This window comes from Portunus trituberculatus, chromosome 44 (assembly GCF_017591435.1).
Source record: "Portunus trituberculatus isolate SZX2019 chromosome 44, ASM1759143v1, whole genome shotgun sequence".
In the NCBI taxonomy this organism is placed as follows: Eukaryota; Metazoa; Arthropoda; class Malacostraca; order Decapoda; family Portunidae; genus Portunus; species Portunus trituberculatus.
This window is the reverse complement of record NC_059298.1, coordinates 16,219,059-16,231,147: the sequence shown is the minus strand read 5'-3', so window position 1 is coordinate 16,231,147 and position 12,089 is coordinate 16,219,059. Positions and strand designations below refer to the sequence as shown.

Sequence of the window (12,089 nt, the reverse complement as noted above, 5' to 3'; positions counted from 1 at the left end):
TAGTAAATTACAGCTTTCATATAGAGAACAATATGTAATCTGTTTCATACAAATAGATCAACTGACAGAAACAGACATATATATATATATATATATATATATATATATATATATATATATATATATATATATATATATATATATATATATATATATGAACATACTGACAACCTTCTGCTGGGGTGGAGGGGAAGTAACAAAACACCTGTCCAATGGAGTAAATGAAATACACCACTGAACCCACCTTTAGGATTTAATGTAAAAAAATTATGATAAAAGGGGGAAATCAAATCACAGATGAGTGCAGATAAAGAATGTTGTTATCTGAAAGTAGAGGATCATTATCAGCACTAAGCACACCCGATCTCATTTTTTCTTCAGGCCGCCAGTGTTGAACTTGAAGAAGATAATGTCTCCATCTTCCACCACATAGTTGCGTCCACGCTGGTGGTATTTTCCAGCAGCCTGGAAACATAATGTGACATCAGTGGTGGCTTTCAATGTTAGTTGAAGATAAAGTAAGGTATGGTACTGTGAATTATGTGCTTATTAATATAGTAGCTCAGGTGATTCTACTTTCACTATACATGCACTTATATCTTGGTAAATAATGTAGGTACTAGCAAAGTAATTGTTGACCAGATATTTTCATAATCATAAAATCAAAAATGGAATACGGTGGAGACTCGACACTTGAACTTACAGTAATCGCCTGCGTATCTGAATCGCCACTATCCAGAATTCATTACTATCTGGAGCTGCCTCCAAGCGTATTCAAACCTACCGCGCGCTCAATCCCTCGATTCTGCTAAGTGGCAGCAGTTACTCCCATGCCCTCCTGCTCTACTCGCTTACAACTCAAGTAATGGTAGCCCTGTTCAGCGAGATTGTAACGTTCTTCGTCATTCCAGCATGGTAGGAGTGTACGTACGTCCCACCACCACTTTAGGTGGCGTCACACTAGCACTTTTTCTGTCGTTTTCAACGATTTCTGTCGTTTTTAAATGTTCCATCAACTCTTTCCATCATTTTGAGTCAGACAAAATGCACTGTATTCCTCTAGCATCAATTTTTTTGTCAAATTAAGATCTATGGCTTCTAATCAACACTTTTATAATAAAAATGAATTTTCTTGTTAATTGGAATGATGCTATAATCTCAAATTAATAGAATCTTCAGAATCTTCATAAATAGATGTAAATATATACAGGCAACCCACGTTTAACAAAATTTCGCTACAACGAAGGTTTCATTTTACTACCATCTGCTTGTTTAACGAACCCCAAACTCGCTTTAACAAAGTTTTATCTAGGTAATTTTTTCCAAGTTTGAAAGCCCCGCCATATCTTGCAAGCCGATAGGCTTTTGAATACACCAGGAGCTGCTGATACTAAGGCCTGCCTCAAGAGAAATCCTGGGACACCTGTAGAATCAAGATTAAGATCAAGATCAAGCCTCTCGTGGACAAGACAAGCCCACTCACTCCCCCTTTTCAAAACATAACAGCGTTGTCTTCCCTCGCTCAACTTACCACCAAAATGCCCTGCAATGTGGCCTAGCGTTTCTAAGAAGACCAGGAAGTCTCTCGAAGTGAAGCTGGATATTATTCAGACACGAGAGGCGAGAAAACTATAGCATTGTTCCCCACCATCTTGACTCCATCTACTGTCTACTATTTTCAAGTCAGCAGACTTTATTAAGAAGGCTGGTGAGACTGCATCTTCCTTGCAAGCTAAAAGAACCACCTGAACTCGTGACTCTACAATGAATCAAATGGAAAGCGTTGTGGAAATGTGGTACATAAGTTTTGTATGCGGTACCATGATGCGCCCTTTGTTTACATTCCACAGGTTGCCGGTTAGTGTCTTTCCTGTTTCACTCTCCCTCCCTTCATAAATCTAAAATCATCAACATTATAAAGTTACGTACATACATACATTAGTGTACATTATAATGACTTAAATTAAACTGCCTAAATGTTTAACTTCATAATTTTTACTTTCATTAAACCTTTCACTGTACTATGATGCATTCTTGCTTTGTTTACTCTCAATGGAAGTTCAAGTCAGGGGTTAAACTTGTTATAATCAGTTCACTTTACGAAGTTTCGCTTAATGAAGTGTTTTTTAGGAACGTAACCCCTTTGTTAAGTGGCTGTTGCCTATATATATATATATATATATATATATATATATATATATATATAAGCAAGTCCCGCTTAACGAAGGTTCACACAACGAAATTTCGCTACAATGAAGGTTTTCTTTTACTACCATCTGCTCGTTTAACGAACACCAAACTCGCTTTACCAAAATTTTATTCAGGTAATTTTTTCCAAGTTTGAAAGCCCCACTGTATCATGCAAGCATGCAGACTTTTGAATACACCAGTGCCTCTCGTGGACAAAACACGCACCACTCACTCCCCCTAGTTCAAAACAATAACAGCGTCAGCAGCAGCTCGTCTTCTCTTGCTCTACATGCCACCAAAACGCCCTGCAATGTCGCCTAGCGTTGCTAAGAAGACCAGCAAATCTCTTACTCTCGAAGTGAAGCTGGATATTATTCACAGACATGAGAGGCGAGAAAACTAAGAGCTTTGCTCGCCACCATGGCTTGACTCAATCTACTGTCTACCATTTTTAAGTCAGCAGACTATATTAAGAAGGCTGGTGAGATCATATCTTCCTTGCAAGCTAAAAGAATCACCTGAACTTGTGACTCTGCAGTGGATAAAATGGAAAGCCTTGTGTAAATGTGGTACAAGTTTTGTATGTGGTACAATGATGCGCCCTTTGTTTACATTCCACAGGTTGCCAGCTAGCGTATTTCCTGCTCCACTCTCCCTCCATTCATAAATTTAAGATCATCAAAATTATAAAGTTACTTACATACATACATTAGTGTACATTATAATGATTTAGTCTTCAATTAAACTGCTTAAATGTTTAACTTCATAATTTTTACTTCCATTAAACCTTTTACTGTAAGTAATACTCCGCTTAACGAACGTTCGTTTAACGAATTTCTGGTTTAACGTACTATATAAAGTTTGACCAAAAAGTCTGCATAACGTACAACCACATCCGTTTTAGCGAATTTTCTGGGTTTGAATTTGCCAGGTGAGGGACCGAACGCAGTAGCTTCGCTGTGATTGGCTGGCTCCATGTCTCTGTCTTTAACGCTCCTGGAGGTGGATCCAAGATTCTTTAACAACGTCAGAGCAACCTCCTGCAGCGAAATGGCATCCATGAACGCTTGGAGGAACAGTGACAAGGTTGCTATCAGGTTGCTTTGAGGTTGCTGGGAACACCACCTCTCCAGGTGATGTTACTGTCTTACATATGCATTTATGTTCACAAAACAACATTTCTATTAGCTTTTTACAAACCTTGCTCCCAGGAAAGGATTGTTTTGTAATGCATAAAGTAATCTTACATGGAATACCAAAAAATAAAGCAGAGATGAGATGAGCCACAGACGAAGCGGGAGACTCGCGGCGACTTGGCTGCTTCTTTTTCTTCTACTTGTGACCCTTTTGCTTGCGTGTTACTTTTATCATGATGTTTATGTTTCCACTCCTCTATTGCCTGCTATAATGGATATCATATCTTAGTATTCATATACGCTCATGCCATGAGGATAACCTTGACTCCGTGGCACTGAGTGATAGTGAATTATTAATGAAATACTGCGGTATTTCATTAGTAATTCACTATCACTCAGTGCCATGGAGTCAAGGTTATCCTCATGGCATGAGCGTATATGAATACTAAGATATGATATCCATTATAGCAGGCAATAGATGAGTGGAAACAAATATCATGGGGAAAGACAACATGCAGGCTAAAAGGGTCACAAGAAGAAGAAGAAGCGGCCGAGTCGCCGCAAGTCTCCCGCTTCGTCTGTGGCTCATCTCATCTGCTTTATTTTTTGATGTTCCATTAAGATTTCACTTTATGCATTACAAAACAATCCTTTCTTGGGGCCAAGGTTTGTAAAAAGCTAATAGAAATGTTGTTTTGTGAACATAAATGCGAGAATGTGAGAGAATTTGTACGTAGCTCCTCTAACTTCCAATGACTCATATGACATCATAAAAGTACATAGTGGTACACTGGTGGCCCAATATGCTGCCAAATGTATATATAATTTTTTTTTTTTTAAACCAAATGGTATGTTGGGGACCAACTCAGAATGCATCCCCCCCTATTTCCATTATTTCCTATGGAAAAATTACGTCCCCTTAACGAATTTTCACTCTACGAACAGCTTTGACACCCCCTACCCTGTTCGTTAAGTGGAATATTACTGTACTATGATGCACTCTTACTTCGTTTACTCTCAATGGAAGCTTAAGTCAGGGGTTAAACTTTTTATAATTGGTTCGCTTAACGAAGGGTGTTTTAGGAACGTAACCCCTTCGTTAAGCAAGGGGTTGCCTATATATATATATATATATATATATATATATATATATATATATATATATATATATATATATATATATATATATATTAGTTCTGGCCTAGCAGTGAAAAATGGTTCAGTTGTTTGTTTACATTTCTCTGGAAATGCGATGTTCCAAGGCAGAACTTGCAAATAGCAACTGGCCAAGATGAGCTGCTCTGTTGTTTATGAGTGGACAAAGCTGTTTGAAGAGTTTCTCATAGAGAGCAATAAAGGCCAAAAATAGCAACGAAATAATAACAATGACTTGCTGGGGGTGAAGGGGTTTACAGTTGACAAACGCGACAAAGGTGGTAGCAAGCTTGTGTGTGACGATGAGCAGTGACAAAAGTTGACAGTCCTAAGAAAGTTGACGGAAATGTGGTAGTGTGATACCACCTTTACTGTTGTGTGTACATCCCACCACCCCTTGTACTGCTTATGTACCATTTTTTGTTCCAGATTATACATTCAATGTGCCTTCATTCATTGTTTTCTTACCCATTTGGGTATGTCCATGTTTCTTCTCAATTTATAAGGGGTTGGGAGAGGAAATTCCACGTATCCGGATTTTTTGTGTATCCGCCAGGGTCTTGGCTGCTATAATCTGGATATGTGGGTGATTACTATAATTTGTTCCAAATGGCTGTTTGAGTATTAAAAAGTTCAACTATTGATACTTATAAATCAGATAATTCGTTCTAATCTTAGCAAAACCTCAAGTTTATAAAAATTTTAACTTTAATTTTTTTTTTTAGAATTTTGATCTGTACATGCCGAAGTGAAGGCTGGTGATGACTAACTTAGAAAAGGATGAGAGAAGGGAGGTCGCTGGAGGATGAGTCACCATCCATGAAAACGTCTTTGTAAAGTTTCTCCTGGTGTGATTTCTGTTAATCCACTAGTGGAGTGATGTGGCTCTCTAACACTTGCACTCTCACCAGATTCCTTATTTTCACCACTAATAAACCTCTTTGGTGCCATCGTAAGTTTCTAAATGAAAAACTACAAGCAGAATGGAGAAGAATGTTGTTCTTCTCAAGACTGAAGCAGGACTAGGGATGGGCACTGGCATCTGGTATACCTGTATTACAGTAATACTGGTATTACCAGTAATATGGTATCAGAATGATACAGTGGCTGCTGCGAGTAAGGAGAAGACAGAGCTTTGTATATGACCAAATGCGCGGCCGTTTGATTACCAGATATTTTCAATACTAAAGCCCTTGGTGTTAATGTAAATTTATAAATGAAAAACTACAGATAGAATGCATGAGAATGTTATTCTGATGACCACGGCAGCAGAGGTCATAACTGGCAGAGGGGGAATAGGGACACCAAGGGGCCTTTGTTTACAATTACGTGTGTGGAGGTTCGACTATCAGGTACAGGCAAACCACGCTTAATGAAGGTTCACACAACGAAATTTCGCTACAACGAATGTTTCCCTTTACTACCATCTGCTCGTTTAACGAACCCCAAACTCGCTTAAATGAAATTTTATCCAGGTAATTTTTTCCAAGTTTGAAAGCCCCACCGTATCACGCAAGCCGACAGGCTTTTGAATACACCAGCGCCTCTCGTGGACAAAACGTGCACCACATACTCCCCTAGTTCAAAACAATAACAGCATCAGCAGCAGCTCATTTTCCTTTGCTCTACATGCCACCAAAACACCCTGCAATGTCACCTAGTGTTACTAAGAAGACCAGGAAATCTCTTACTCTCGAAGAGAAGCTGGATATTATTCAGACACGAGAGAGGCGAGAAAACTAATAGCTTTGCTTGCCACCATGGCTTGACTCAACCTACTGTCTACCATTTTCAAGTCAGCAGACTCTATTAAGAAGCTAAAAGAACCACCTGAACTTGTGACTCTGCAATGGATAAAATGGAAAGCCTTGTGGAAATGTGGTACATAAGTTTTGTATGGGGTACAATGATGCGCCCTTTGTTTATATTACACAGATTGCCAGCTAGCGTATTTCTATGAAGATCTTTTGTACATCTCTCAGCTGGAATAAACAAAGGATCGTCATTGCTATAGTGATGGAGTCTAACTTAAAGCATGATGATATACACTAATCTTTCTAACAATGTTTGCTATGAATCACTATCTGTTTCGGCTGATGAGTTCCTTGCAGGAAATAATGGAGAGAGAGAGAGAGAGAGAGAGAGAGAGAGAGAGAGAGAGAGAGAGAGAGAGAGAGAGAGAGAGAGAGAGAGAGAGAGAGAGAGAGAGAGAGAGAGAAATTTGGGGTGGGACACCTTTTAAGGTAAATTTCCATCTGTGTGGGAAATAATTTTGAATTTATTAGCTATTTCCTGTTCATAGTGTTTCCTGTAAGTAACACATTTTGATATATGGAAAAAAGAGAGAAATAAAAATCTAATTTATAAGATAGATCAAGATTTCTCAATGTGGGTCATATGGGCCCCTTTTGGGGCATGAGAAATTTTCAAGGGCCACAAAACAAACTTAGGAAAATTGGGGGCCAGGGGGTGGGCCACAGGGGGGCCACAGAACCTCCTAAGTTTGCATTGTTCATATAAGCTTCATATTCTTATATTTGTTTTATGTTGTTTTCTTGTCAGGTGTTTTACTGCTTCATTTAGTGATTTCAGCATCTTTTTACTGTAATCTTGGTAACATTCACTTCCCATGAATTGGCAACACTGGATTCAGAGTTGCTATGTTTGTTCCTTTACGGACATTCTGTTCCATTTTGGTCCGTTTGTCCTTTCATTTTCCTGAAGACAGCCTTAATCTGCCTTTTTTTTTTTTATTTGTGAATTATCAAATAAAATTTGTACCCAAATTATGAAGTTGAAAAGCTTTAAATACAGACTTTGATTGTACTGGGAGCTTCATGATTATTTGTGAATTTTCAAATAAAATTTTCACCCAAATTATGAAGTTTATTGATTCACTGAGCTGGAGAGTGAATTTCAAGTCCATAGTTCTATCCTAGCATTGATCATTACTATATTTACTTCCCAAGGTGTAGTAAGTTTTTTGGGAGCCATGAGAACTCGAAACTTGCAGGGGGCCACTGCTGAAAAAAAGGTTGAGGAATCCTGAGACCCTGGATCATATTACCTTAACAGCAGCTTCGGAACCTTCCTCCTTGAAGTCATCATACTTCATCACTTCAGCCATAACAAAGCCTTTCTCAAAATCAGTGTGGATCTTGCCAGCAGCCTGTGGGGCCTTCGTTCCTTTCTGCAATACATTATTCAGTCAGTGTTATTGTTTTCTCTTAATCAATAAATGCAATTAGTCTGATGAATGTTTCTTATAAATCTCCTTCGGGAATAGACAAAGTCTCAATTCATTGCATGCTGCAATAATCTCATTCTCCTTAATCTAAATTCTTGTACTCCCTGTACTGAGATCCTTTTGAAAGTAATGAATGACAGAAATACTCTCAAGTTACACTTTATACATACCTTATTCTTGCTGTATTACACATTTCTTACATCCATGATGTAAAAAAATATTCAGCTATTGCTTTTTAAGTCAAATATTTGTACCAATTTTGTATCAGTGCTTTACTTAATAATGTACTAAGCATTTGGTTTAATCAATAGGTCATCTCTAATTCCTTGAATATGTTCACTATACATCAAGCCATTCTTCATTCAATGCACAATGCAACTATTCATTCCAACTGGTATTATGAAAAGGAAGATCTTTACAGGACTCACAATGGAATTTGAAAATTTTCCTTTAAAATTGTGGATAAAAAGTAGGGTGTTGCACTAGCCACTCTAGGTCTAAGTCATGGAGGATGGCATACAGGTTCACCAGGAAGATCAGTGAACAGTGAACAGTGAACACTGAAATCTCAAAGAATGGAGATATCTACAAACTGAGACTTTCAGAATGTGCTCCTCTTTAGAAATCAAGTAGTCAAAGAACTTATAATAAGAGAGTGACTGAAGCTGTAGCCAAATGGTGGAAAACTACGAAGATTCAAGAGTGCAGGCACAAAAGCAAGGTATGTCATTACACACATAGATGCAATGCCTAGTTTTGGAATGAAAATAAGGACAGACAAAAAAAGGAGCAGGATATGGGCTACTATTTGTTCCCTGAGACACCAGTGTTTCAGTGAGGAAAAGATGATATAAAATGTAATCATTGCTCTCCCATATTATTTGTTTTGGCCTGTTCACCAATACATCATGACCTTGATGTGTTTGTTATCTTGTAGCTCAGTGTAGTGTGCTAATGCTATCCAGTATCCACCACACCTTTGTCTCCTGTCCCAAGCTCACCTGGATGGTCCACGCCTTGCACTCATCTGGGCCGCATGTGAAGAAGTACATGAGCTGCAGTGCCTTGTATCCCTGCACGATGATCTTGTCCAGGGCACTGCAAAATGAAAACCATCATTAGTAAAGGTCTTGCTTAGATAGCAGGCAGGTGGTGATATACTGTAACTCCCACATCTTAGAGGGCAGAAATGGCATATTTTGTAGTCATTTTTCTAAATCCAATTTTACATCATTATGGCTTTTTAAAACTAATTCTAAAAATGTCTTCTGTGTGTATAAAGTAAATTGAATTTGTTAAAATGAATGACAGCTTCAGTATGTAATACTATATTTATGCAATTCTGAAATATTTTTTAGTGTTTTTCCCTTGTTGACAAACATACTGTAGTGTTAAGAGGTTTGTACTTTTAAAGACATTTTGCCCTCTTAAGATCTGGCTTTCTTATTTATTTGAAATAAGCACTAAAGCACCAGAAAAGCTGACGAAGAGATCAACTGAATGACATGCTTCCATTCATGGCGGTCACGTTTATCCATGAGTCATCATACTTTTTCACCACCTGCCTCCCTCATGAGCGAGTCTTCATTTCACCTGGACATAAAGCAAGGTGAAGCTGGAAGATAGGCTGTGAACAAGTCCCGCTATCGCCAAGGAGTATTTCACCAATCCTAACTAATACTACTACTGCAACTATCACGAGGCGACCAGTGCTGTGACGTCACGGGGATAGCTGGTAATGAGTGAGCGGTGTGTTGAGCTGCACCACAATGATTCACTACCTTTCAGTGTAAAAAAACAACAACAACAACTTAAAATGACGGTTGCTGAATAATGAAAAGATACTGCTATTGTCTCCCATTAGCTGCCCACTGCTGACGGCCCGAAACAAACACGTAAACAATGGCAGCAGTAACGCGCAGGCCTGGGAATCTCTCGGGAATCTGTCACTATTATACGTAATACACGATTTTCTGACAAGGCTAAGGTTTGGAAATAATCCTAGAGAATACTGTACAACGTAACTAATGTTTGGTATAGGTTAATTAACACACGCTCAAGCATAACAAACCCTATTGCGTATGTTGCCAATGATAACACTACTGTCACAATTGGTGGATGGAGGCAACAGGACTACAGGGGTAACCCGTGTGGTGCTGCGTTAATTGTAAGGTGGTGGACAAAGAGGAAGGTTAACAAGAAAGTGTTGTCATGTTGCTAATGATCCGTGCCAAGGTGTAATCTGCCTTGCTTCTCCTTCCACACACGAACCATCACTGCCAAAAACTGAAGGTAATGAGAAAAAAAGAACGTTGGGAAACATTGTGTGTGTGTGTGTGTGTGTGTACCTTGGTTGTCACCCCTCACAGCGACCATCTAACAAAGACTATCATCTCTTATTACATGGCCGTCTCTGTCCTGCACAATTAAAGCTGTTCATCACTGAGTAAAGCTACACACAACTGACTAGGATAATTTCTCCTTCCCTCTTTGTTCCCTTTCCCTGTCCATCAGTAGCCTGCACACACGCCAACCACGGTCCCCTCCACGCTCAAGGCACGCAAGGATCTACACACTCATGGACTTACATTACTGCTGAATGTGTTTGAGAGGCTTACCAATCACCACCCAGAATTCCTACACTCACATTCACGAGGGCACAATCGCTAAGGAGAGAGAGAGAGAGAGAGAGAGAGAGAGAGAGAGAGAGAGAGAGAGAGAGGTTGTTGTTATTATTATTATTATTATTACTATCATTATTAACCCTGAGTATAGAAAAAAGTTGAATCCATGCCTTAATTTTCTACACGTCTGTACAAAAAATGACTGAACATGACAAGGATGAAGGGTACGGGAATCACTTGCCCAGCCATACATTTATATCCTAAACCACCACACAAAAAACAGGAAGCCAGCATTTTTATCTACTGTCATTACATTTCTGTTAATTTGACAGTATAAATCATTTGATCTTCCTGTTTCATGCTGCTGCTGCCGCCACCGCCGCCACCAGCAATAACACAATAACACCACTACAATAACACAAAATTCTGGTCCTGATGCAGATATTCATAGTTTATAAATACATATCTACACATATCCTACCATAAACACACACACACACACACACACACACACACACACACACCCGGTAGCTCAGTGGTTAGAGCGCTGGCTTCACAAGCCAGAGGACCGAGGTTCGATTCCCCGGCCGGGTGGAGATATTTGGGTGTGTCTCCTTTTACGTGTAGCCCCTGTTCACCTAGCAGTGAGTAGGTACGGGATGTAAATCGAGGAGTTGTGACCTTGTTGTCCCGGTGTGTGGTGTGTGCCTGGTCTCAGGCCTATCCGAAGATCGGAAATAATGAGCTCTGAGCTCGTTCCGTAGGGTAACGTCTGGCTGTCTCGTCAGAGACTGCAGCAGATCAAACAGTGAAACACACACACAGCGTAGTGTAGTGGTTACGCTCGACTCAATCGAGAGGGCCGAGTTCGAGTCCAGGGAAGAGGCGAGGCAAATGGGCAAGCCTCTTAATGTGTGGTCCCTGTTCACCTAACAGTAAACAGGTACGGGATGTAACTCGAGGGGTTGTGGCCTCGCTTTCCCGGTGCGTGTTGTGTATGTTGTGGTCTCAATCCTACCCGAAGATCAGTCTATGAGCTCTGAGCTCGCTCCGTAATGGGGAAGACTGGCTGGGTGACCAGCAGACGACCGAGGTGAGGTGAATTACACACACACACACACACACACACACACACACACACACACACACACACACACACACACACACACTCATCTTACAGCGAGGCTATAACAACAGTGCCAAACATTAACAGGATAAGAAAAATAAACAAAAATAAACAAAGATAGAAACAGTACATTGGTGACTATAGGTGGGCGAGTGAAAAATACATAAATAAATCACTCCTTCCAATTACACACAAGATAAACCAGGCAGTGACATGGGGAATCTAAAAGTGAATTATTGTAGGAATCGGGAATAAGAAGGAGCAGCGCGACGCCGTCCCACACAAAAATAAGAGAAAATAAGGTAGAAACAAAGAATCCCTATGTACTCGAAAATGAGGAAGTTCGTGGATAGATGTTAGGTTAGGTTAGGTTAGGTCGAGTATGTGAATAACTAAGTGAGTGGATGGAGTGGATGCGTAACTAACTGGATGGATGAGTGAGTGAGTGAGTGAGTGAGAGATTGAATGAAGAAATGTCTGAACAAGCGAAGGAACAGCTGAGAGAGAGAGAGAGAGAGAGAGAGAGAGAGAGAGAGAGAGAGAGAGAGAGAGAGAGAGAGAGAGAGAGAGAGAGAGAGAGCGCTCCACCCACCATTCCTCTAGTGCAGTGC

General features: G+C 39.8%; 1 protein-coding gene across 1 annotated transcript in view; it reads right to left on the bottom strand.

Moving 5' to 3' along the window:
- Positions 1 to 235: 235 nt before the first annotated feature.
- The window catches only part of LOC123519060 (obg-like ATPase 1), a 55,916-nt gene continuing 44,062 nt past the window's right edge, over positions 236 to 12,089 (bottom strand). The window contains exons 9-11 of the mRNA XM_045280231.1: positions 8,730 to 8,826; positions 7,549 to 7,671; positions 236 to 465 (exon numbers count right to left, since the gene is read on the bottom strand). Coding sequence (XP_045136166.1) covers positions 367 to 465; positions 7,549 to 7,671; positions 8,730 to 8,826 — 319 coding nt within the window. The 3' untranslated portion in view covers positions 236 to 366. The remainder of the gene's footprint in view (positions 466 to 7,548; positions 7,672 to 8,729; positions 8,827 to 12,089) is intronic.